The following is a 25,197-nucleotide window of genomic DNA, read 5'->3' as shown; positions in this document are numbered from 1 at the left end:
TTGAATGATGAACCTTTTACACCGTCAGTCCTCCGGAGGGCAGCATTGAGCGGAGCGATATTAAACAGAGGCTTTGTAGCTTATATGGGGGGAAAGTTCAGCTATTTTCTCATAAGTAACATCCAGTCTCCCGTGTGCAGGATGAACACGTTCATTCTGACACAAATAGGAGACGGTCACTTTCATCTTTATGATTGCACAACTAACGTTGCGTTTGCCAGATAAAGGCAGCAACAGTATTCTTCACTTCAGAGGGACTTTTACAGAGAGTAGATAAGAGAAACTAAATCAGGATGTAGTGAAAGTGAGGACACCTGAGAACAGGTGTGGCTCACAGTTGGATCTATAAGCTTTTGGAAGATTAAACATGTTGACAGGAGCCTCTAAAAATGGGGTAAATGGTTGTAAAATGAACAGTTATGTCAATGCTTTTCTTAAAAATGTGTTTAGTGTCCTTTGTGTTGGTGCACAGAGGCAAAGTGTGTCATCATCAAATACTTATTGAACCTAACTGTGCAGTTTCACCACCGGGGCTGCGTTGTGTTCTTCATCTCATCGAGCTCAGTTTATATTTCTCCTGCACTTTTATAAATCACTCCCAGCGTGTTATTCCTTTTTAGGTTAAGCTATGAGGCCGGAGATATTCTGGAGAAAATGTTTATGAGTGTGCTCCCAGATGTTTGTGCAACTGAAGTGAAAAGTTGTTCCAGTTGCTTCGATCTGGCAGCTGCTGCAAGAGGAAAACATTTCTCCTGCCGTGTAGTCGTCTTTAGAGTGCATCGGCCATGATTGTTGAGCACGACGGGCTCCGCTCTGTCCCGATGGAGTGAAAAACTGAAACATTGGGAACACCAATATAAGATTAACAAATAATGAACGACAACAGTATCAAAGTGACTGATCTGTTCTTTCACCAGCCTCCATCCTCTGCTTTTGAGACCACCAAAAAAACATTTCATCTTATACAACATCAGGGCAAATCCTACATACTCCATGCAAGCATGAAAAAATGATCTGAGAAGTGTCCAAGAATATTTTTGCAGAGGGAAGAATGAATCCTTCCATGTCAGGGAATTGGTGGCCGCTAGATGGCAGTAGACTCGCTCAACTGCTGCTTCAGTCGCTTCCCCATTCATGTGATTCTCCTGGGAGGGGCCTGAGGAGAGGATGAGTCATCTCACTTAGAATTCAGCCTTTAAGCCACCGAGCAAAGACGCCATTCATTCATTGTCAGCAGGCCCACAGTCACTGCCATCTGTGTGTGTGTGTGATGTTCAGCGATCTGATATTTTCTTCAGACAGCTGCGTTTGTTCTAATAATAATCTGGCATATCATGTAGCTCTTTCCCATTTAAACGCTTGCATCATCACACAGATCAGCCACTGTCAGCCCCTTTCTGTCTCCTTTGGGCTTTTTATGAATTAAATACTTTGCAGATCCTGATTCAGTGTTGTGTTTTTGTCCAGCGTTTTTCAGATCTTTAAGCCTAGTCTCACACACACCTGGGTAGTGTTGGGTGTATTGTGAGTAAGCGTGGTAATATGAGAAAGCGCCTGCTGAGACAGGGAGCATGAACATCCCCGCAGACCTCTTCAATCATTTATCCAGGAGATGAGTTGCAGGGCAGCCAGTGAGGTGTCACAGTGCACCCTCTTCACACACATGCCAGACGGTCACATGAACAAGTGTCATATATTATGTTCCACATAAAATTAGATGTGTTTTATGTGTGTAAATTGCAAGTTTACAGTAATAAGATGGAAACACTAGGTTGTCAGAAGCTGATATAATGCAGCTCTGTCTTGGACTGTGATTGGCAGAGGAAACTGAATACAGCACAGCGAGTTCACTCTCCTCGGGGACATACTGTGGTCAACGATCCAAATAAGGTTGAAAATCCAGCAACTTCAAATGTGGCCAGACGCCGGCATGTTTCAGGCACAGATGCAACAAATACGACTCCCAGCTTCCACCCCAGCAGTCCATGTGGTCTCCTATTTCACTCAAGTGAACAAGGTTGGGTCAATAATGTAATTTAGATCCAGAGGATTTCCTGCAGACTAACTAAGACAGCAAGTGAAAATTAATCTTTGCCTAGAAGGACACAACAGTCAGGCCAAGTCTGATCAGTCAGAGCCAAAGTTAAAGGAACAGTTTTACATTTTGAATTGGAATACTCTCTAATTAAGACTCTCTTTCTTGATAAGAGAGTCAGTGGCCCTGAGTAGTAAAGATAGCAACACTTTATAATATGGCCCACAACTAAGGGCATCATTTCCCAACAATTAAATCGATTTTAATATATTTTATTCGAAACGACAATCTAAATATATTTATCTTCAAATTCCTAAAGGTAGGGACACTAGAATAAGGATGTAACAAGTCAGGTTTTTACAGCAAACAAATAAATAATTAGACTGTAAGTAAATTTAAGTAAAGCATAATTTCTTGGCTATTGACTGAGACATGGAACACCACCTCTCTGGTGGAGAAGGAGCATGAGCCAATCGTGAGGATGAGAGGTACCAGCTAGATATAGTCGGGCTCTCCTCAACACACGACTTGGCCTCTGAAACCAGTCTCCTGGAGAGGAGTTGGAGTCTGTCTCAGTCTGGTGTTGCCTGTGGTGAGAGGCGGCGGGCTGGGGTGGGTATCTTAGTATCCCTGCCTTCCCTGCTGCCTGTATGTTGGATTTTTCCCGGTGGATGAGAGGGTTTGTTCCCTGATCCTGCAGTTCAGGGAATGGGTCTTGACTGTTCTCTGCGCTTATAAGCCGAACAATAGTTTAGCGTATCTGGCCTTCTGAATCTACAGCTGTATATTCTGGACACTTGGGTGAAGAGAGGGGCTGAGCTGTCAACTGACCACCGCCTCACCTGGCGGTGAGTTGGATCAGGTGGCCGGGTAGGATGCTGGACAGACATGCTGCACTGAGCTGGTTGGTGCCTGTCATGGCGGGAACCCTCGATTGAGATGGTGGACACCGGTGGTGAAAGGAGTCCTACTGGGCTTCAGAGGCAGCTGATAGGTACAGACAGGCCAAATGAAACACGGCTCGGGCAGTGGCTGAAGCAAAAGCTCGGGCGTGGGAGGAGTTCAGAGAGGCCACAGAAAAAGACTTTTGGACTGCCTCGTAGAGATTCTGGCAAACCGCCAGGCAACTCAGGAGGGGAAAGTGGTCCTCTACCTGCACTGTATGCAGTGCTGACTTCAACTGAGGATTTTGTCAGGCAGTGGAAGGGATCTCCTTAATCCTACTGATACATCTTCCCTAGAGGAAGCAGAGTCTGGAGACGAGGGGGATGACTTGTCCATCACTGGGCGTGAGATCACTGAGTCAGTTAAACAGCTCCTTGGTGGCAGAGCCCCTGGAGTGGATGAGGTTCACACTGAGTTCCTAAAGGCTCTGGATGTTGTAGGACTGTCTTGCCTCTACGATGTTGCATGGAGATCATGGGCAGCACTTTTATGTTGGCAGACTTGGGATGTGGTTCCCATCTTTAAGGAGGAGGACCGGAGGGTGTGTTCCAACTATGGGGGATCACACTCCTCAGCCTCCCCAGGAAAGTCTATGCGAGGGTGCTGGAAAGGAGAGTCTGACAGTTAGTCGAAACTCAGCTACAGGAGGAACAATGCGGCTTTTGTCCCGGTCGCGGAAGACTGGACCAGCTCTTTACCCTCTCTAGGATAATTGAGAGTGCATTGCTCAACCAGTCTACATGTGTTTTGTGGACTTGGAGAAGGAATTTCCCTCTGAGTTTAATATTTTAAATTATTAATAAGTAATAATTTTGTTGCTGTGTTGCCCCTTATTCTAGTGTGCATACCTTTAAGGATTCAGTTACCTGCTACTTAGCTTTGCAGAACAGCACAACTGGTCGGATTGTGTCCAAACATGTTAAAATCTGCCTTTAAAGCATCTTTAACACAAACAAAAACTGCAGAGCAAAAATGAAAGGTGCCTTTGCACTAGGACATTACAACATTTCAAGTCTTTATTTTTTATGCATGTTAAAGAAGTTGCAAAGTCACAATTAATAAGTTAGCCGGATTCTCTAAGCCTGGGACAGAGCCACGCCAGTGATTTTACTTGTTTCTGTATTTCCACTGTTTGTGTGAAGCTGAGCTAACAAGCTGTTGGCTGCACATGAGAGTGAAAGTTCTGCAGTTGCACATATGTCACAGGACATACTGCACACGTCTCTTTTTACATCATGTTTATTTTTGTTGTTTGTGAACTACATGAGGAGTACAGCAATAAACAAGATGCACAGAGCAAACAATGAAATGCAATAAGTCGTTATTCAGGATTGCATATATTAAAATACAGCAGGTGAACTCAGCACACTGACAATATACTGACTGTAAACACTGAACATGTAGGTAATGATTTGTCACACGTAGCTCCGTCTTTGGTTATTATAATGTCCAACATGATGACATAGTACATATGTGCCTCCTCTGACAGACTGAAAAGTTCCTCCGGTTGTGTTGCTACATTATAATATTTAACAGACATGCTAGATTCTGACGATGTCATGAGCTTAAACTCCCACAGACACATTTATCGTGATTACACCGAGGTTATATTGAAAAAGCACCATGAGAAGTGCATAAACATCACTGTACCTTCAACATTAACATACATACCCTTTATAACACAACTTTGACTATCCAGAGATTGTGTAGCAATTACGATGCTCTACTGCTAACATTGTGACCTGAAATGAACAGCCTGAATGTATTATTATTGTTTTTTTATTATTATAAGTTGCATTTATTTGAGTCATCTTTTGGTCTTCATTGATTTTCATCCACACCCCTTTCTGCACAGTGTAACACAGCTTTTGTGGTTGCACCAGCCAGGGTAAAATATGAGCTTCTAGTCCTTTTAAGAGGATTCTGTTGGACATCTGTTTGAAAAACTGCTACATCTACATTTATATTTCAGCTGTCAGCCAGCCACAGGGGCCCGAGTGTTGGCTGCAGCTGCTATTTCTGACAGTGTTTATGAGAATTCTGGCTTGTGGCTGGCATCGGCTGATTTGCTTAGGGTTGGGCACTAATGCCCAGAAGCATTCAGTGGATGGTACTCGCTCTCAGGCTCTTCCAGGCTGCTATTTACTCTTCAGTATGGAAGTATGTGTGTTCATGTTGCCATTCTGAAACCTGACACTGAACACGATATTTTGTCGCAGTGTGATAACAAAATATGCAAATAAACTTGCTCAACTGGAAACTTATTGTTATGTTTGTTAGCATTATCAATCAGTTTCAGGTTTTCCATCTAGAGCAGCTTCCATACGTTTCTAAGATTCATCCATCCAAACTCACAAAACAATACTATTTATACTATTTTCTTTTACTCGAATTATTCTGTAATCTTTGGTAATTTAATTTGAACCCAACCTCTAAAATCGAGCAGTTTGACTGTAATGTTTACATCTAATAACTCGCTCATATAGAACATAATAAAATGGTGGCATTTATTTGTAGCTAAATTCAGCTGGCTGATTTTGTTTTTGTCGTCTGGAATATGTGTTTAACTTTAGCTTATTGCAATGAATTCTTTATGAACCAGGAACCAGGATTTGTTTTTTCTGCATAATCCACAGATAACAGTAACTATACCTGAAGCTTAGTCGGTGGAATAGTTTCTTTTTAAATGAGACTGTATTCATGCTATTGGCATGCTATTTGCTAATCAATCAGACAATGACATCAAGAGTTCATCAATATTTACTGCAGATTACTGACGCTCAACAACAGCACTGTTTACTGGAAATGTATGCATACTGGATGAGAATAAATTTGCCAAATAACAGTCAATAATTGTGTTTATACTGATAAAATAGCTGCTGAGTGTTTATATCCTGAGAACCAGCCTATTCATTTATGTCTTCTCTAATGGACGTTTGTTTTTGGTTGATATCGTTTGACTTATTTGAGCTATGCTAATAAGCCCTGGTGTACTAAATAGAGGACATCCTGGTCTATCCATCTATATCTTATGTGTTTGGGTGGCCTCTTTTAGCCCCAAAGAGGGTGGAAATTACAAAAAAAGTTCAGTGGGAAGATTCATTTTTCCCTGGTTCTCAGGAGGATATGAAGAGCTAGTCTGGTTCATTTTAAAGATTTCTTTTTAAGTAGTGCCTTCAGACAGCAGCTGTTGTGAACTGGAGCAATATAAATAATATTTTATGAGACAAAAAGTCAACTAAATTTGTCAGAAATTAGAATTCATTTTAAATGATAATAAAAGTATACCTGCATATGATATTTAATCAGAGCTGCTTTTAAAAGCACTTCATCTTAAGGCCAAAATCACTGCAAAAAACACATATTGCTGTTTAAACATTAAATCGCACTTGCATCTAAAAAGAAATTTAACTGAAAAAGTTGCATAAGTGTAATTATTAACAGCACTGTTTTCTGTGAAGTTTAGGAATGTTACATATAGCAGAAATATTGCATAATAATAGTAACAGAGTGAGTTCTGCAAGCTTTGCATAAAAATTAGCCTCCCTTTCTACGTTATTCAACAAATTCAGAACTTCTCACCTTTGCAGCACCTTCATCCCAATTGCAAGAAAGGCCATATCTTTAACATGCAGGCTACTGGCTACTCTGAGGTGACCTTCTCTCAGTAATGCCTTTAAGTAGTCTACTAAGCGCTGCTTGGTGGTTAATGTCTACATGGTAAGCATTTTTAAGAACGCAAACAATATTTAAAGTTCATATATTCTCATTTTTAGGGAACACGTGTTGCATTTATGAAAAAAAACCCCAGTTCTCTACCAGAAATATAGCGCTCTGTGCCTTCACAGAGGAGTCATTTGAATTGTTAAGACGCATCACAAATGGAAAGGCCTAAAAGTGATTTAATCAAAAGATTAAAATCAATTTGAATCTTATGTTACTGGATCGGCACCACCGTCTCGAGTCAACTAAAGCTTTGTTTGGAAGATGCTCACTTTTGATATTTTGCTCACATTCTTAGAATACAAAGAAGCAGCGGCATCGCCCTTATTTCATATGACCATAGGAGAATTGGAGCACACCGAGCTGACATCAGACCTTGTTCTGCCCCTGTTGGCCCCCTGCCACTCCTCATCTTCCTCACTTATTGGATTCAGCCTCCCATTCTGCTCCAGCTGTTCTTTAGGTTCCAGGAAGGCCGTGTGTCTGTAGAGGAAACCTCCATCTCCCACCCTCTCTTGCCATCTCTCCTCGTGTGCCTGGGAGAGACTGACAGTTGAAGAGTGGAGGCTGTCTTTGCCGTCATTTTTCTCCATGTTCTGACCTGGACAACAAGCGCAGCGACACGGTGTGAAAAAGAGGTAGATGAGAATCATGACGAGACTGATCAGACACGCTACAAGGGTGGTGTAGGCTGTTTTTAGATTCTCCAGTCCTTTGCTCATGGTGGTATTAAACACCACTACAGTTACATACAGCGTCTCATTGAATGAATCACTTGTGGCATAGCAGGTGTAGACCCCTGAGTCTTCTACCTTTAGGGGCCCAATCCTAAGGCTGCTTTCGTTACGGATGAAAGTGGTTTCGTTTTGAGACACTGTCAGGTTTCCTGGCAGCACCCATCTCTTCACCATGTTCTTCTGTCTGGTGTCACAGTCTAACACCAAAGATTGCTCCAGATAGCCTTCTTTTTTAAAACCTTTGACCTCACTGCAGTTCAGATACTGTCTGGTCAGATCTAGTATGGCCATTTTTTCCTTCGGCTGGCCTGATGTCACACATGTGTGGTTGCTCCTGAAGTCAGTGGAAGGGCTGAGCTCCCTGAGTTCCCAGTGTGCCATCAGTTCATACAGCTCACAGCTGCAGGTTAGAGGGTTGTTGTGGAAGTACAGACCGTTTTTAATCCAGGCAGGCAGAGCCTGAAGCTCATCCAGGGGCAGAGCTTTAATTCGGTTGGAGGAAACATCCAGCAGTCTAAGGCTTTTCAGCCTGCCTCGGCCCTTTAACAGCTCTACGAGGATGCGTGTGATCTGGTTGTGGCTCAGATAGAGCCTCTGCAACTCGATGAGGCCAGAGAAGGCAGAGCGATCTATCTGAGAGATGTGGTTTTTATAAAGCAGCAGGACCTCCAGATTCTCCAGCGGCTCAAAAATGTATTCGTCCAGCAGGCGGAGGCTGTTAAAGGAAAGGTCCAGGTAGCGAAGCTTTCTCACATTCACAAATGCCTCAGTGGAGAGAAAGGTGAGGTTGTTATTACTGAGCAGCAGGCTTTGCAGCTGGTCGAGTCTGATGCCGGTCCAATCAGCTTGGAGCTTGGTGATAAAGTTGAAGCTGAGGTCCAGCACAGCTGCATACGATGGAAGAGCGTTGGGAACATTTGTTAGATTCTGCTTGGAGCAGCTGATGATGGTGCTGGCACACAAACAAGTCTTCTGACAAACCAGGGGGCTTCCAGTTAGCTGCCCACTGGCTCTCACTGCTGGTAACAGCAAAGTCAAGTGCAGAATAAAGCAGCTCCTTCGTTTTAACACTGCAACAGCAGCAGGCCAAAAAAAGCCGATGGAGCCCACCATGGCGCCAGCACTACGCACTGCAGGGACTCTGGATGTTCTCTTAGTTTTCACAGTGGAAAATCATGGATCTGTAATCACACATTGGGCCACGTGATCAATAAATCAGCTGTCAGGACATAATATGACATGATAATGATGCAGAGTCTCATGCCATTAAAGCAAACCCGCGCTCTAATGCAGAGAGGCGTGGTGCATTTGCGCAGCTGGATCATTAAAAAGTTGAATGTCGGCAAAAATGTTATCAGTGTCATATCGTGTCGTAGCATAGAATAAATAACAAACTATGGCGATTAATCAATGTGTCAAATTATTCAAAATAAACAGAATAGTCTAAAAGTTAAGTGTGTGTGTTAGTCGTTTCCCTGATATCAGTTATCAAAGCATTTACATTTGTCCCAGCGGGCGGACGCGATTCTGCGTTACCTTTTTTTCTCCCGTTTTTTAAAGAGAAAGAAGTCCTTAGCAGTCCAGTCGCGGAGATGATTAGGACAGATGCATCTTCTTCATCTTCATCATCTTTATCGTCGGCGACCCGCGAGCTCACAGACATCCACCTTAACACGCTGAGCTACGGGCGAACGCACTCTGCTGTCCGGCTCCAAATGACCGGAAGAGGCTGTGTGCAAGCCTCGCTGGTGAGGAAAGGAAATGCAACTATATCCGAGAGCTGATCTGATGTGAGGGGTGCAAACAGCAGAGGTGGGTGTGTGCCACATTTCCTCTCCTGCTCTCTGTCTCTCTGTCTCTTATGGCCAGTCTCTGATTCAAAAGACAAAAAACAAGCACCCAACATGAAAGCAGTGAGATGACAGCTCGGCTACACAAGCTTCAACATTTCATCATCTTTATCGAAGCTGATTTTTATTCTGCTTCCAATGAGCCAACATTTCTGATATTAAAACAGTGGTTCTCCAGGTTATCTGGAGGTCTTCCAAAGTTTGTCTTTGGACACATTTTTAGTGGAATGTTTTAGTTTGTTTGTTAACAGGCAAAAAACATAAATAGGTACGTTTTTTCCTTCACTTTTACCTAACCTGACTTGATGGCTCATTCAGTGCTACCATGCCTTTAATAATGAATCTCTTTCCCCAAAGTTGTCCTAACATCCTGGTGAAGGACGAGGTACCTGTGTGGATGAACTGCTGCAGCTCTGGACATGATGTGCGTACAGTAACATAGGAATCAATACGGGAAGTTCAGAGTACAGCACAACATATGGACTTACAGTAAACACCAGGCAGGCACAGACACATTAAGCACAATCAGTCAAATAAAGCAGGAAAATTAAGAGGCACATAAAGTTTCTTAAGATGGATTGCTTGAAGAAGTTTTATTGTACTGCAACATCCATGCAAAGGACAAACCAGTCCTGAAAACTGGTCTCTTATTTGATGAGGTCACACCTCATTTACAGTCATTTTCAAGGCTGTGATCTCACAGGTAGACCTCAGGTGTAACTCAAAACAAAGACAATATTTATCTCTGTGGTTTTTGTATTACTTGTGCCAGCTGACTGGGATAGCTTAAAGGGGACTGTGCCATCAGTGATGCTATTAACTAAACTTGTGGTTTCCACCTCATGACAGGTCAATATGTCTGTTGTGGAAAAGGTCTGCATGCCACTTTATAGTAGTGTGTAAATACTCATCACTAGGAGAGTGTATAACATCGCCTGTGTATCTAGTGCCCAACAAAGTTTATTTCACTGTTCAACAGACCTCTGTGAGCCACAGTGAGTGATGTGGTGCTTTTCTCTGCAGGGGAAATGGGCTCTATGGTGTATTTCATACACAGTCCTGATGCTGTAAATACTGACTGCAGCGCCAGATATGTGTTTATATGTAAATGATCTCCAGCAAGTACTGTTATTTGAAGAATAAACCACTGTGCCTGGTTTTAAGTGGTGGCGTAACCTTAACTGAGTGTGAGTGTGCATCAGAAGTTAGTGAGGGTATAAACTCTCACTGCCCACCAGTGTTGGGACTAACGCGTTATTAAGTAACGTTACTTAATAACGCGTTACAGTAACTACGTTATTATTGTGGTAACGAGCACGGTAACTAGGTATTATGCCAAAATTAGGAACGCGTTAATCGTTACTGGGATTTAGATAGGGTCGTTATTCGTTACTTCGTGTGGTGAATCCACAGATTCAGTAACATTAGCAAGTGGTGGAGGCCAGGAGGTGGATGAGGGAAAGGGGAGGCAGGAGCAGAGACCCGAAGCGGCCGCCGGTCCGAGTGTCAGGTGGACTGAACTTCAGGTAAGAAGTTATGACCTGCAGTCTATTTGGGTCAGATCTAAACCAAGTTTAGGTGGAGTTTATTTTCGTTTTGCTGACTTTTTCGTACTGGGTACTCGCTAGCATGACTGAGTTTCTAATTGCCAACCATCCTGTAAAAAACAGAATCGTCTCGTATTCAGAGAAAATATTGTGCGTTTCGTGTTGAGCTGAAAAGGAACAGTTTGTCCCGGACTTCAGCTACAATGGAAAAGACACAAAGCTGGAGGTATTCTGTGTCTTTGCTGCATAGCTGCCTCTTCTCCTCTCATTCTCTCTTCCTCCCTCTCCTGTTGCTACTTTAATCATGAAACTGATCAATGATCAGCTGATTGGCTTTTCTCTCTTGCTTGTTTATCGCCCACTTGGCGCCAGAAAGAAGAAAACAGCGGTTGTCGCGCTAAACAACAGCAGCACGTTTAAGCTTGATCAGCTGTTGTTAGAATTTATTTAATATTAATTTCTACTATCAGCTGATGTTTGCTGGAGCCACAGCTGTAAAGCTGCTGGTCATGATGTCGGTTTGGTTATCTGGTGAGAGGGAAACATGAAGATGAAACCAGGAGATGTCCTTACTGAATCATCAGAGCTGTGATGGAGAAACAGGTTTACCTTTTAGGTGACATGAATGAGTTGAAGGGAAGTTATGAACCGTTTCTGAGAGACAAATAACACCAGGATCCTTTTTTAGGTAGCTGACAGCTGGTAACTGTGCAGGGGCGGGTCTAGCAAAGTGTTGCCAGGGGGCCAGGTAGGGCATTAACAGGGAGAGGGGGGCACAAAGAAATACTTTTCTTTCTTATTCTCATTTAAAATGTCTCGCTTTTAAAAAATAATTATCTGAATCTTACAACAAACGATTGATAGATTGATGCATATATACCATCAAAACAGTGTACATCACTGTCACAACAGTGTTTATTATCATTCAAAGTCTTTATGATTTTTGCTATAATGGTGGGCCGGTCTCTAGTCAAAACGCCCAGGCCGATTTTTTTGTCCCAGTCCAGCTCTGTATGCAGCTCATCTGCAGTCTGGTGTTGCCTACATCTTCCTATTCAGAAGCAGAATTTCCGAGTTCTGAGTACAATCGAAAGCACCACGACTGCAGTTTTTGTGTTGGATGTAAAAAGCGCACATGACGTTGTGACGTAGGCTAGAATCATGGCGGCGGTCAACAACGGTCCAGGCGTGGGATTTCTCTCGTGGAAATGTGCACATTATTTTTTCCTTTCTATTGGTAGGTGGCACAGTGCACTTGTGGCAAGTAAGCAAGCTAGAAGACTGGCAAAGTTATGGAAGAAACACATTAACAAGAGAATTCTGAGTAAAACCAAAGTTACTTTCCCTAGTAACTAGTTACTTTGAAAGTAACGAGTAACTTGAAGTAACTGAGTTACTTTTGATAGAAGTAACTATTAATGTAACTAAGTTACTAATTTAAAGTAACTTACCCAACACTGCTGCCCACACAGCTTACTTAGACTACCCTGGGAAAAACCCAGAACCTACTCTAATGGTCATCAAACCACATCTTTATTGATATATGCTGACATGTTAAAACTTGTCACAAAGGGTATGTGAGGGTCACAAATATCATCTTTATTGAACAAAGAGTTAAAGTTTGACACCTCCGGTAAAAAAACTGGGTTTGGAGGTGGTCTGTTCTTTTTGTCGCAAATATTAAGAGACCGGCACTAGATTTAAATGCAATAAAAATGTTGCAAACTGACATCCTTATCCATCCACAAAGCTAGTCTTCAGAATAAACACAAATACCTCACTATACTATAGATACTCATTCTTTCCAGTGAATGAGCCCGCTGTTTATTGTGCCCTAGCGAGTCATGTAAACTCACTTCTCCTCATCCCACCAAACTCTTCAAGCTCTTCAGCCTCATGTGAATTCTATAAGGAAGTATCAGACGGCAAGGGTGATTCAGGCCACAGCCTGGTGGAGGGTCATGAGGTTTAAGTTCTCCTGTAAATTATAACTAAAGTGCAGCTTCAGGGCAGTGGTCGCAGGTAGTATCTAAACCAGCCCACGGTGTGGAAAATAAAGGGAATGTATGTCCTTGCAAGACACGAGACATGTTTTTCAAAAGCTTGCCTGATGAATTGACACTAACATTTTGTATCCTGATGCCCAAAGGATATGTCCTACAACCTTAGACACTCTTGTCTTTTGCTCTGGTGTGTAAATATTTCTGAAATGTGTGTTTTCAAGTAAAAAAAGAAAAGAAAGAAAGGCTCTGGGTTTGAACCTGTTGCTCAGCTCTTGCTTGTTAGACAAGGTCTTCATGTTTTCCTTGTACCTATGTTTCTCTCCTGTGGTTGCTCTGACTTCTGGTTGCCTTCTCATGCTTCACTGTTAGGTAAACTGTCCATTGGATTGAATGCACACATTGCATTGACTTCTGCCTCTCTGTTTGCCCTGTTGTGTCCAGGGTGTGTCCTGCCACTTCCACAGTCTTAGCTGGGATATATTTTAGGACAGATTTGTGCTTGTGGTGTTCTTTGTAGGATCACATGAGTCACCGATGACTATTTTCCTTATTAAGGAATCCATGGTGACAGATTTGGCTGATTTACTAAACATTTGAAGTCGTTCACAGCCTGAGAAAGAATAAAATTAAACCAGAGTAACCTGTGTCAAGTACAGGTTAGTAAGAAGAAGCAGAGGCAAATTAAAGAAAAAATCTTGAACCCTTCAGTGAATTAACTCTGTGGCTCTGTTATGCGATGGGGGACGTTATGCTGAGGTTGTTTGAGTTTGCTTGCCCCTTTAAAAAGAGGGATCACTGCACATAAATTCACTGTAAGTAGTCCTGAGCATCAGGGATCACTGAAAGGTTTGATGAGCATGGATATCATGTTAATCTGTTTAAGATTTTGTCCCATTGTGTTAGACAGCCCTCCATCATCTCTCCATCTCCATCATCAAACCACCAAATGATTGAATTTCTTTGGAAGAATGACGAATAGCCTTCCGGTGGATGCAAAGATGCATAAAAGCTTTTGCGGTTTTACTTGATGGTTACTGTTAATATGGTTTCTTTCTATCATTATTTGAGATATTACTGCTCACTGTTCAAAATGTATGCAGCCGGCAACCACTGATAATACAATGCACAATACAGTGGACATACTGCCACCATCTGGTGCAAGCAGCATGTTCAGGCCCTGCTCGAAGAAGCACATGTGCTTTCTTGTATAACTTTTCAGCTCTGCTCACCCGTTACACAAATAACTCAGCTGCTCTGCCTCTTCCAGAAAGCTCATGAAGATCTGTGTGAACAGACAAACAAATGCATTTTGTAACTAAATGGCTCATTTTGACTACTTAGGACACTCTCTGTGGCCACTTCATTAGGCACACCTGTTCAACTGCTCTTTTGGGTTTACAGAAAAGTGAAAATATCCAGTGAGCAGCAGTTCTCTGGGTAAAAATGCTCTACTACTGCATGAGGTTAGAGGAGAATAGCCACTACTTTGAGCTGACATGAACTGAACAGTAACTTAAATATCCACCCCTCAGTAATACTCAATAATACTCAGTCTACTTGAGTATTGTTGTTGACTGTGTCCACCTCTTCATGACCACAGTGTACCCATTTTCTGACGATTGCTTCCAGCAGGTTCATGCACCATGTCTCAAAGCTCAGATCATCTCAAACTGGTTTCTCAATGATGACAATGAGTTCACTGTCCTCTAACAGCTTCCACAGTCATTAAATCTTAATCCAATATAGACATGTTGGGCTGTGGTTAAAAACACGAGATTTGCATCGTGGATGTGCAGCTGACAAATCGGCAGCTACTCTGTGATGCTATCAAGTCAACATGGACCAAAGTCTCTGAGTGTTTCCAGCACCTTGTTGAATCTGTGCCATTAAGAATAAAGGCACTTCTGAAAGTGAGAGGGGAGTCCGACCGAATACCAGCAAAACTAATGAAGCGGCCAGCCAGTGTATACTGTCAAATTTAACCTGGAAAAAATATATTTTAGAAACTATATGCTTGTGTGTAAAAGTAGCTTTGAAAAAGTCTTGCACATTTAAAAACACACAATATTTCTACCTGAAAGTAGTGGCCTGGAAGTATAAAGTAAAAAAGTAAGCCCAACAACGTATGGCTTATAGTATATATGAAAAATACTGCTGACCACCTGTGCTCCCCCTCAGCCCCCTAGTATACACAACAAGGCATCAATTTCAAAATCCTATGTTGCTTTGTTCTCAAGTTATTGCATTTAGAAGATTTTTAGAAAACCTACTCTGACCCCGAGGCCAAGGGCACTGAGATTTGAAGTCATCCAGTAATTTTAGTAGACTCACCTATGGTAGCAATTTGAAGCTCCTACTTCGCCTCATTCTCCACTTATCACATTTATAAAAACTTAGGTGCTCACGTCGCTTGCCTGCCTGCCTGCCCGGCAGGGTGTTGACAATACCCCATCAGTAAAACTGATTGTGACCTTGCTTTCCTCTATGCAGGGCGAAGCGCTGACGCTCTTACGTCTTACATTGAGCAAACACACCCACACACACATATGTAAGTACTGATTGTGTAACAGATCAACATATCAATAAAGAAAATTATCATTGATCTGTTTTACCTGTAAAGTAGGAAATATGCACAACTGGTAAATGCACTGGCTACAAGTGTTCATGTATACAAACATGCATAGTGTTCAGAGGCCGTTTACAGCGCACAGAAAATAAATAAATAAATGTAGCTAGTAAATTTGACACAACCAGAGGCACATGTAGAATAGAATAGAATAGAATAGAATAGAATAGAATTCAACTTTATTGTCATTGCACATGCACAGGTACAGGGCAACGAAATGCAGTTTGCATCCATCCAGAAGTGCTTTAGTGATATAGATATATTACAATATATATTAGCAATAATATAGATATGTGAGTATATTACAGAAATGGGTCTATTATGGTATGTTATAATGTACACGGTATGAAGTATGTTGTGAATATTCTATAACTATAAGTATGTACAGGCTGTAGTGAGTACAAGCTATGTACAGGATATGAACAGGATATAAATATGAAAAACTATACAGAATATGAAATAAATAACTTTACAGAATCTGAGATATACAGCTATACAGAAATGGGAACTATGCAAGTTGTAAACAGTTGTAGGATTAAAAATTATCGAATGTACAGAATGATTATTTACACAGAGCTATACAGTAGTGCAGTTAAGATAAGTGAGGGTGTAGATAGTTTCTACAGAGGCTATATAAAGTGCTAGTGGTTGTGAGTGGTGGTTCAGTCCATGTTATTATTGTGTTTGAGGGTACAGTTGTCCATTGTGGGTGTGTGTATGTTCAGTCCATGAGTTTAACGTGGGTCAGATGTCAGGAGGCAGAGTTCAGGAGTCTGACAGCTGTGGGGAAGAAGCTGTTCCGGTACCTGGTGGTCTTAGTCCGGAGGCTCCTGTAGCGCCTCCCAGAGGGCAGGAGGGTGAAGAGTCCATGTGATGGGTGACTGGGGTCTTTGATGATTTTCCCAGCCCTTTTCAGACACCGCTTCCTGTAGATGTCTTTTATGGCAGGAAGTGGTGCTCCGGCGATGCGCTGGGCAGTTTTCACGACCCTCTGCAACGCCTTCCGGTCCGAGGCAGAGCAGTTCCCGTACCAGACTGTTATACAGTTGGTCAGGATGCTCTCGATGGTGCAGCGATAGAAGTTCACCAGGATGTCTGAGGACAGGTGGTTCTTCCTCAGAGTCCTCAAGAAGAAGAGGCGCTGGTGAGCCTTCTTGACCAGCTTGGAGCAGTTGGTCGTCCAGGTGAGATCCTCGGAGATGTGGACTCCCAGGAACTTGAAGCTGCTCACACGCTCCACAGCCGTCCCCTTAATGTGGATGGGTGGATGTGGGTCAGCATTCCTCCTGTAGTCCACGATGAGCTCCTTGGTCTTCTCGGTGTTAAGCAGCAGGTTGTTTCTGTCGCACCACTCAGCCAGACGATCCACCTCCTCCCTGTAGGCGGCCTCATCGTTGTCACTGATGAGGCCAATCACCGTGGTGTCATCTGCAAACTTAATGATGGTGTTGGAACCATCAGCAGGTCTGCAGTCGTGGGTGAAGAGGGAGTAGAGGAAAGGGCTCATCACGCAGCCTTGTGGTACACCGGTGTTCATTGTGATGGTAGATGAGCAGCGGTTATCCAGCCCGACATGTTGGGGGCGGTTGGTCAGGAAGTCCAGTAACCATTTGCAGATGAGGGAACTGATACCCAGGTCTGTCAGTTTCCTGATGAGTTGTGAGGGGTGGATTGTATTGAATGCTGAACTGAAGTCTATAAACAGCATTCTGGCGTAGGTGTTGTTGTTGTCCAGGTGTGAGAGGACAGAGTGCATTGCGATGGAGACTGCATCCTCTGTGCTCCTGTTCCGGCGGTATGCGAATTGGTGGGGGTCCAGGGTGGGGGGGAGACAGGATTTGAAGTGTGCTAGGACCAGTCGCTCTAAGCACTTAGTGATGATGGGGGTGAGTGCTACTGGGCGGTAATCATTGAGGCTAGATGGGTTGGAGTTTTTGGGTATCGGGACGATGGAGGTGGATTTGAAGCAGGCCGGTACCACAGCGTGGGCCAAGGACAGATTGAATATGTCTGTGAGCACTCCTGCAAGCTCCCCAGAACACGCTCTGAGAACACGCCCGGGGATGCCATCAGGGCCTGCAGCCTTGTGGACATTGATCCTGCTCAGCACCGCTCCTACATCGGTGGGGGAGAGAGTCATAGGTTGGTGGTCTGGCGTCATGTAGGTGTTTATGCTAAACTTTCTGATTACAGTATAGTAATAAAAGAGAGAGCTACATCTTCAACATATTAAAAAAAAAAACCCCCCAAAAAACATACTGCACATGGCAAAATAAGTCAATCTGTGTCTCTGCATTATAGCAGCTCCAGAACCTGCCTGGTAGTAATTCAATATTTACTAAATTTAGTGGAAATGTTTGCTGTTTAGCTCCCAGGGGGTGTAGAAAAAAAATCCCTGCATCCTAATATGTTTGACTGTCTGCTCTGATATAAACCTTCCTCCCCAAGAGTCTCCAAGGCAACATTCAGTCAGCACTTAAGTCTTTTTCTGCAACACTCCAACACATTTTGACTTCTACAAGCCATCTGAAAATGTGACATGACAGACGCTTGTTAGACATTTGTAAAGACTCTGTATCCTTCGCTCAGGTATTGTGCAGCTCGCCTCAACAGTCGTTTTGTTCTCTTGCTTTGATGTTATCAACACGGTGCAGGTTAATGTTTGCCCGTGCCTTGGTGCACCCCTACAAAAAGTGCGTTTGGATTTGAGCTGATTGTTTGTGTAGGCAGCGGTAATTATGCTTTGGTAAATGTAATGGAAGGATTTTTTTTTTTCAATTTCTGAGTGCTGCTGTTATTTGCGCATTCATATCTATCAGTGGTTATTATTGGCAGTAGGGGCTCTCTGGGGTCATTGCAAGCGTCCTTTGCTATTTCTGAGTGCGAATGTGGAGTCTATTTTTCAAGGTTGCCATGGAAACCATTGTATTTGTGGTGGCAGTGATTGGTGCTGCCGGCCAAGCAAGACTCTGCTATTTTTGTCGTGAGTCAACACATGATATGCACGCTCTCTCTCTCTCTCTCTCTCTCTCTCACACACACACACAGACACACACACTCAGGTGAACATGCCTGAATACAGATTCAAGCAGACAGTTTCACTCGCACAGTGCACACATCCACACCGCATACCTGCAATGTGGATTCACTCATGTGTAGTGTTTGAGAAGTGCTGTGCGTTACACAAGCATGTGTACATTTCGCATCCTTCCTCAGCGCTACCAGGCATCTTGATACATCTTCGCCATGACAACAGTAGTAAATGCTGTCTATTAAATCCCTCCACCAAAAACTGGTCATGTTTCCTTATGTTCTGTATGTTCTGCTTGTTCTTGTTTTTCAAGCATTGGCTGAAAGAAGCTGATGATGATGGTGGCGATTAACGTATAATCACTCAGTTATGTAACATACAGAAAATGATGCTACTGTGATTTATCATGTTTGCATTTGAGTTGTGAGGCCAAAGGACAAAAAATAGCTTTTTTTTTTTTTTTTTTACACATCCTGGCACAGTGATGAGCACGGAGCTGTAAATGATGCCAAACTTCTTACCGTAGCCACCTGTATGGGAATCTGTCAGCAGCAGTTTCTTGGTGAAATGGAGAATTCCTCAGGCCACAGGTCCAACATATTTAAAATCTGCAAATTTGTAATGCTGTAAAAACACAATAACTCAATTCACAAATCTTCAAAAAAAAAAAAAAAGGTGCTTTGGTTAGAAATGAATCAAACAACTGCAGTGACAGATGGTGTAGCAATAAATACTATTTGCTCTTTTTTAAGTGGGTGACACCACTCCACTCTCAGCATCTTCTACTTGCCATAGTGCAATAAATACACTGATATGGAGGATGGGAGCAATAAACTAGAAAACCTCAATTCTCACAGCAACTAAAGCAGTGGCGTTATCATAATAGAGCTATTAGTGAACAACTAGTTTAATCTAAAAATGCATGAGAGGTGCTGCAAATTAAAACATGCTTTTTAATGGTCAAAGAAGACATAATTTCCATGAAATGCAAATGTTATGTGTGTAATTATGGGAAACCTTACAAATGCAAATGAAAAACACCCCAGAACTCAGCAGCTTTATGCCCACTCCTTCAGTAGAGTAGCCTTATCCATAATAGCCCAGATTTCATTGTCCTCAGCAGACAGAGCAGTGAGGATGGACTCCATGTGAAAAAGATCACCGTGGCAACAGGAGTCCCAGTTTGAGAAGCTGGGATGGATGGAGGCTGAGGCCTGGCCTAATCAATCCTTCAATGTCTCAGCAAATCTTAGACTGGAAGGCGCTTTAATCTGTAGAATAACAAACTGAAACACTACAGGCTGACAACAGTAAATCAACTGGAAGAGGAAGGAGAAATAGGGGGCGGGATATGAGAGGGAGGAGCATGAGCAAAGATTTATGAACCTTAACAGGTTATTTGAGAATCGTATTTTCCAAGGTAGGAGTTTGGAAACACACAAACAATATTTTTGGTATGCTAGTGGTAGGTGACAGTAGGTTTCCTGTCAGGAAAGGTGACATGTTTTCCCCCTTCTAAATCCCCAGCAGAGGGCAACTTTTAAAAATGTGAAGCTCAGCTGTGCTTCATCTGGAGCAGTCAGGGTGTAGCAAAGTAACCATCATGTCACACAGCAAGCAAAAATTGCACATCAGCAGTGAATGGATTTTGCTCTGTACATTATTTAGGGAACATGTACAGTTAGCAAAGCGGCTTTCTGACTGTTGCTGCAGTAAATTTAACATAGGAAGTTGAGCTACCCTTTAAATAAAGCTAATATTTAAGCTCCCTGTGTGGTTGAATGTGAAGTCAGAGGACTGCCAAAGTGACTGCTGTTATCCTTTGAAGACCATCTTTACCAACTTTGTGACAACCCGGCTGAGACACACTAAAGCACTCGTTATTTAAAAGAAATTTATAACGCTGCTGCAGTGGCATTCCTTCATTTTTGAAGACTCAGATTGAGATGACGGTAAGGACATTAGGACCCTGTGGAGACAGCAGCTCTGGTCCTGTTTCTCACTGCCTCCTGCTCCATCTCTGCAATGTGTGTGAGTGGAGGGGGAAGGCAGAGAGTGAGCTGGTGTCTTTGCAAGCATTTACATCAGCATCGTTTCAGAGAAATCTCTGCTGCCACAGCTGTTGTCAGCTAGGGAGAAGGATGCACTAGGCAGATCAAGGGATGGAGAAAGAAACAGGCTGTTACAGTGGGAAGTACCTCAGCAGCATTTTTTAAGGTACAGTGATTGATTTCCACTGTGTACCTCAGCAGTAGGAGCTAAACCAGGATTCCATCCTCAAACCCCAAAGCAGCAGACAGCTGCATCAGGAAATACTCTGATTCAGGTATATTATGCTCTCTGCCTTTTTCTTTCTGTGTCTTCCCATCACACTCCCCGATCCTCACCACATTCTCCTCGCTTGTTCTCTCACGCCTCCTGTAATCTGCTCGTTGTGTAGCGCTGACTGCAACAAATTCATTTAAGCTACATTCTGATATACAGAATAAGAGCCTTGCTTATTATTAAAATGGGTGTAATGCATTAATAATTAAAACATAAACGAGCAGGTGGAAGGGAAAGGAATGGCCAAACCAGGCAGGAGGGTTAAAGTGAATTGACTGTACCCTTATGTGTGGTATACAGACGTTGCTCAGTGTGGGCAGTCATTCATAGGCGATGAGAGAGGTTAGAGCTCAGTATTTACTTGAACGTGGATTACTGTGACTGTAAACGTCACATCTGTGGCAGACAGAATTCATATCAGCAGGCAGCATGGTTTCCTTTATATGGCAACAGCCAACCATAGCTCTCTGTCTCTGTGCACAGGTAACATGCTAACAGCCTGCTCAACCTGTGAACATCCTTAGAATTTCTATTTGGAACATTAAATTAACTCATTCTAAATGATCAGGGCTTCCTCAGTGGAAGACATCACCCTCTGTACAATCACAGACCTACATACAGGCCTCTCAGAGTCTGTGGCTAGGTTTTGGTTTTTTTGGGCTAGAAAAGGTAGTCATAAATATGCAGGTTAACCACAAAATATGCATATATCTTTGAGGCAAGCGAGTGCTCTCATGGCAGTTGTAGATGTGATGGAAAAGGCCTATTAACTAGTCAGTGATAGTACTGGTTTTGGTGAATTAGCTCATGTACAGACAGGATGTGTGCTTGAAAAGTATTTATACCTTCCTGCTGTTGCTGCCCGGGAAGAATAAGTCTGGATTTATCGTTGACCTTCTTTGCTGTAATATATTCTTAAAAATTAAACTGCTCTCCAATTTTTTCCCTTAGAGTTATTCTGATAATAAATACGCATTTTTTTCAGTATTATTATTTGGTTTTAGACGTGGCCTAACTCTACTGCATGATGACTTCTCATTTTTCATTCTTTTTACTTACTCAGTTCCTGCAGCATGTTGCTAAAAAAGGTGTCAAATGTCCATGCCTTGAATAATGAATATCTAATAGAGTTAATTGGTTTGAGGGGTGGCTTTGAATTACCTTATCAGCAAGATCGCTTTAACGGAGATTTCAGAAGCTAAGGAGGATTTTTATAAAACTTCATCTAAGTGAATTAATTTTGATGGTAGCTGGGGCAAAAAGGGAAACTCACCATGGAAGGATGAGTTCATATAACTGATATTTGCAAATTAGAGGTCTCTCATGACACAGTACACACACAGGCAAACATCCACTCACAGATATTTACCCTCTCTTCTTCTTCTTCTTCTTATTGTAGGGTGGGTCTGTGACTGATGAAAGACAAGAAGGCTTTTTAATGGAAAGGATTCAAAACATCTAAACTTCCTGACATCACAGCAACATCTTCTGGACTACGGGGCAGCTTTTTACCTCATTTTCAAGTCACTGTTTTCTGGCCACATTTCCCTTTCTTTGAAGGATGGGTGATGGGCCTGTGACTGACTCTGCCCGCCTGCCTCGTCCCACCCTTCAATGGAGCCAATGTGGAACTCCTCCCACACACCTCCACAGCCCACATCCAACATGTCTGCCTCCTCTCTGCCTGAAGGCTGGGCTCTGTCCCAGTCGCTAGCCCTACTGGCGATGCTGCTCATGGATCTGTTGGCTGTGGTGGGTAATGTCGCTGTCATGGCGGTCATTGCCAAGGCCCCGCAGCTCCACAAGTTTGCCTTTGTCTTCCACCTGTGCGTGGTGGACCTTTTGGCAGCCCTGGTGCTGATGCCCCTTGGCATGCTCTCGAGCCGCGCCTTCTTCGGGGAGGCCCTGTGCAGGAGCTACCTCTTTCTCAGTGTGTGCCTAGTCAGTGCTGCCATCCTCTCTATCTCTGTCATCAATGTGGAGCGTTATTACTACATCATACATCCGATGCGTTATGAAGTGAAGATGACCATTGGCCTGGTAGCTTCGGTGCTTGTAGGGATATGGGTAAAAGCTCTGGCCATGTCTGCTCTGCCACTGCTCGCTTGGTTCCTGCAGGGTGGAAAAACTCCTCTTTTGGAGAGTAGCGGGGTTGAGGGAGGGGGTGGCGGTGCCGTGCCACCTCCCCCGGCTCAGGGTCACAGACGCTGCTCACTGCACTGGACAGGGGGAGGGTCAAACCGTTTGGCCTTCATGGTCCTCTTCACTCTGGTGTATTTTCTGTGCCCACTGCTGGTGATTCTCGTTGTCTACTGCAACATGTTTAAAGTGGCCCGGGTGGCTGCCATGCACCACGGCCCACTGCCCACGTGGATGGACACACCTCGCCGCCAGCGGTCAGAGTCACTCAGCAGCCGTTCTACAATGGTTACGAGCTCCGGGACAGGTACTGGAACTGGCAGAGGAACTCCACAACGCCCTTTTGGAGGAGGGAAGGCTGCAGCAGTGTTGGCAGCAGTGGGTGGGCAATTCCTTTGTTGCTGGCTGCCCTACTTTACTTTCCACCTGTATTCAGCACTGGCTGCCAGCCCTCCAGCCACACTGGCCTCTCTGGAGGAAGTGGTCACCTGGATTGGCTACTTCTGCTTCACCTCCAATCCCTTCTTCTACGGCTGTCTGAACAGACAGATCCGAGAGGAGCTGGGCAAGCATCTGCCTTGCCTGTTTCGTCGAGCGGGGATCGAGGTGGAGGACAGACTGCCCAGCCGTGAAGGATCCATAGAGGAAAATTTCCTTCAGTTTCTTCAGGGCACCGGCTGCAACTTGGATCCTCAAAACTCTCACAGCACTTCCAGTCCTAAGGGTGAGGCCTGCTGCCCTGTGGCTCAGTCACAGCCAGCCGAGCCGGCACATGCCATACCCATTGATTTCCGTATCCCAGGACAAATTGCAGAGGAGACTTCAGAGTTTATTGAGATTGAACAGGCGAAAAACAACCATATATATACAGACAGCTGACTTTTCAATGTCTCTATATTTTGAAAAATACGTTCAAAGAAACACAGTCTTTCAGGAAAACACGTGTCTCTATTTTTTTCTTGAAAGCTGTCCACCAGGTAGCTAAATTCATTTTAAAGACTAATAATTGTATCTTTGGATCACTGCACTTTGCCTCATCAGTTTTCATCCTTGTTTTTGAAAACAATCATGGTTGAACAGTTAAATGCAGATGTACAAACTTTTGCTTGCGAACAGGGAAGTTACTGCTTTATTTAAAAAAAAGAAAATAAAAGGCTGTATTTTGGCCTTCGGCTCAGCCCTGTACAGTAAATGACTCACTGAATTGCTATTTATGTTGTTTAAGCTTTTTTAATAGATGAAAATAAACATTAATTTGGTGTTTGAGTCTCTGACGTTTTGGCAGTAAAATATTTTTGAGGAATTTCTTTTCATCTCAAATTAAGAAACACTTGCTTAAATACACTGGCTCCCTCTGAAATCATTACTTTAATATTATGCAGTTACATCTTGCTACCAGAAAAATTACCCTAGTATACGAATACGAAGATTAAAAAGTTTTGTTGGTTTTTTTTACAAGACTTCAGCAAGTCATTTTAAACATTACTGCAAGAAAAGTAATGTTAAAAAACACAGCAATAAAAACATCATATTGAACAATAGTTTGGAGTTTTGTCAGTGACAATGGCAGCTTTAAGCCAATTCGATTACATTAGATGTGTACATATTGTGGCCTGACTGCTCATGGATTTGGTACAAGCTGTTTACAGACAAACTTTCCTTGGTGCTTTACGATGTAACTACGATGTTTAGGGTTACCCCCGCTTCCTGCCATGTGATGTATCTATCAATGTCTTTGGATATAAATTTAGATCTTAAAAAAATTAATAAATCAGCATTCGCTTGATGCACTGCTAAAAATTGAATGATGATTCTGTTCTCTACATTGTTTAATGTACTAAACTCTAAGTTATGTTCAGTAAAATTGTGTAAGGTTTGGTTGTGTATGTCAGTCAACACAAGCATTTTTTAAATGATGAGTTTAGGTATTTGTAAAAGAAGTGATGACAAGGAGGCCAATGTATTTTGACAAGTGCAGTAACTGCCTTCTTTGTGTTTTTCCGCTGTGAGATTTTAAGGAGAATACATGTGGATTGTTTTCTTTTTACTACCCTGATTCTCTTCAGGGTTTTGTTTTTAAGTACCTCAGTGCAGGAAACAATATTTCACTGTCTAATACGACCCCTGCACACTACTTTAATGTTGTGGGAAGAACAGAGCAGACAGAATTTGCTTGAGGTTTTTAAAAGACTTGGTTTTGCAGCTTAACTATGAGCTGAAATTGTATTTTATAGCG

The 25,197-nt window shown here is 42.9% G+C and overlaps 2 protein-coding genes across 2 annotated transcripts; one reads left to right on the top strand and one right to left on the bottom strand.

Moving 5' to 3' along the window:
• Positions 1 to 4,229: 4,229 nt before the first annotated feature.
• Positions 4,230 to 9,154, bottom strand: LOC308402948 (amphoterin-induced protein 1-like). Its single transcript, XM_080892124.1, has 2 exons — positions 8,977 to 9,154; positions 4,230 to 8,621 (listed from the first exon to the last, which is right to left on the bottom strand). Exon 2 carries the CDS (start codon positions 8,551 to 8,553, stop codon positions 7,033 to 7,035), a length of 1,521 nt encoding a protein of 506 aa, XP_080748250.1. The 5' UTR covers positions 8,554 to 8,621; positions 8,977 to 9,154; the 3' UTR covers positions 4,230 to 7,032.
• An 11,473-nt stretch (positions 9,155 to 20,627) lies between these two features.
• LOC308402131 (G-protein coupled receptor 61-like) lies at positions 20,628 to 24,360 on the top strand. The gene is made up of 2 exons (XM_080890754.1): positions 20,628 to 20,823; positions 22,222 to 24,360. Exon 2 carries the CDS (start codon positions 22,437 to 22,439, stop codon positions 23,838 to 23,840), a length of 1,404 nt encoding a protein of 467 aa, XP_080746880.1. The 5' UTR covers positions 20,628 to 20,823; positions 22,222 to 22,436; the 3' UTR covers positions 23,841 to 24,360.
• Positions 24,361 to 25,197: the final 837 nt, after the last annotated feature.

This window comes from Rhamphochromis sp. 'chilingali', assembly GCF_963969265.1.
Source record: "Rhamphochromis sp. 'chilingali' genome assembly, chromosome: 9".
Lineage (NCBI taxonomy): Eukaryota > Metazoa > Chordata > Actinopteri > Cichliformes > Cichlidae > Rhamphochromis > Rhamphochromis sp. 'chilingali'.
This window is presented reverse-complemented; position numbering and strand designations above follow the sequence as displayed.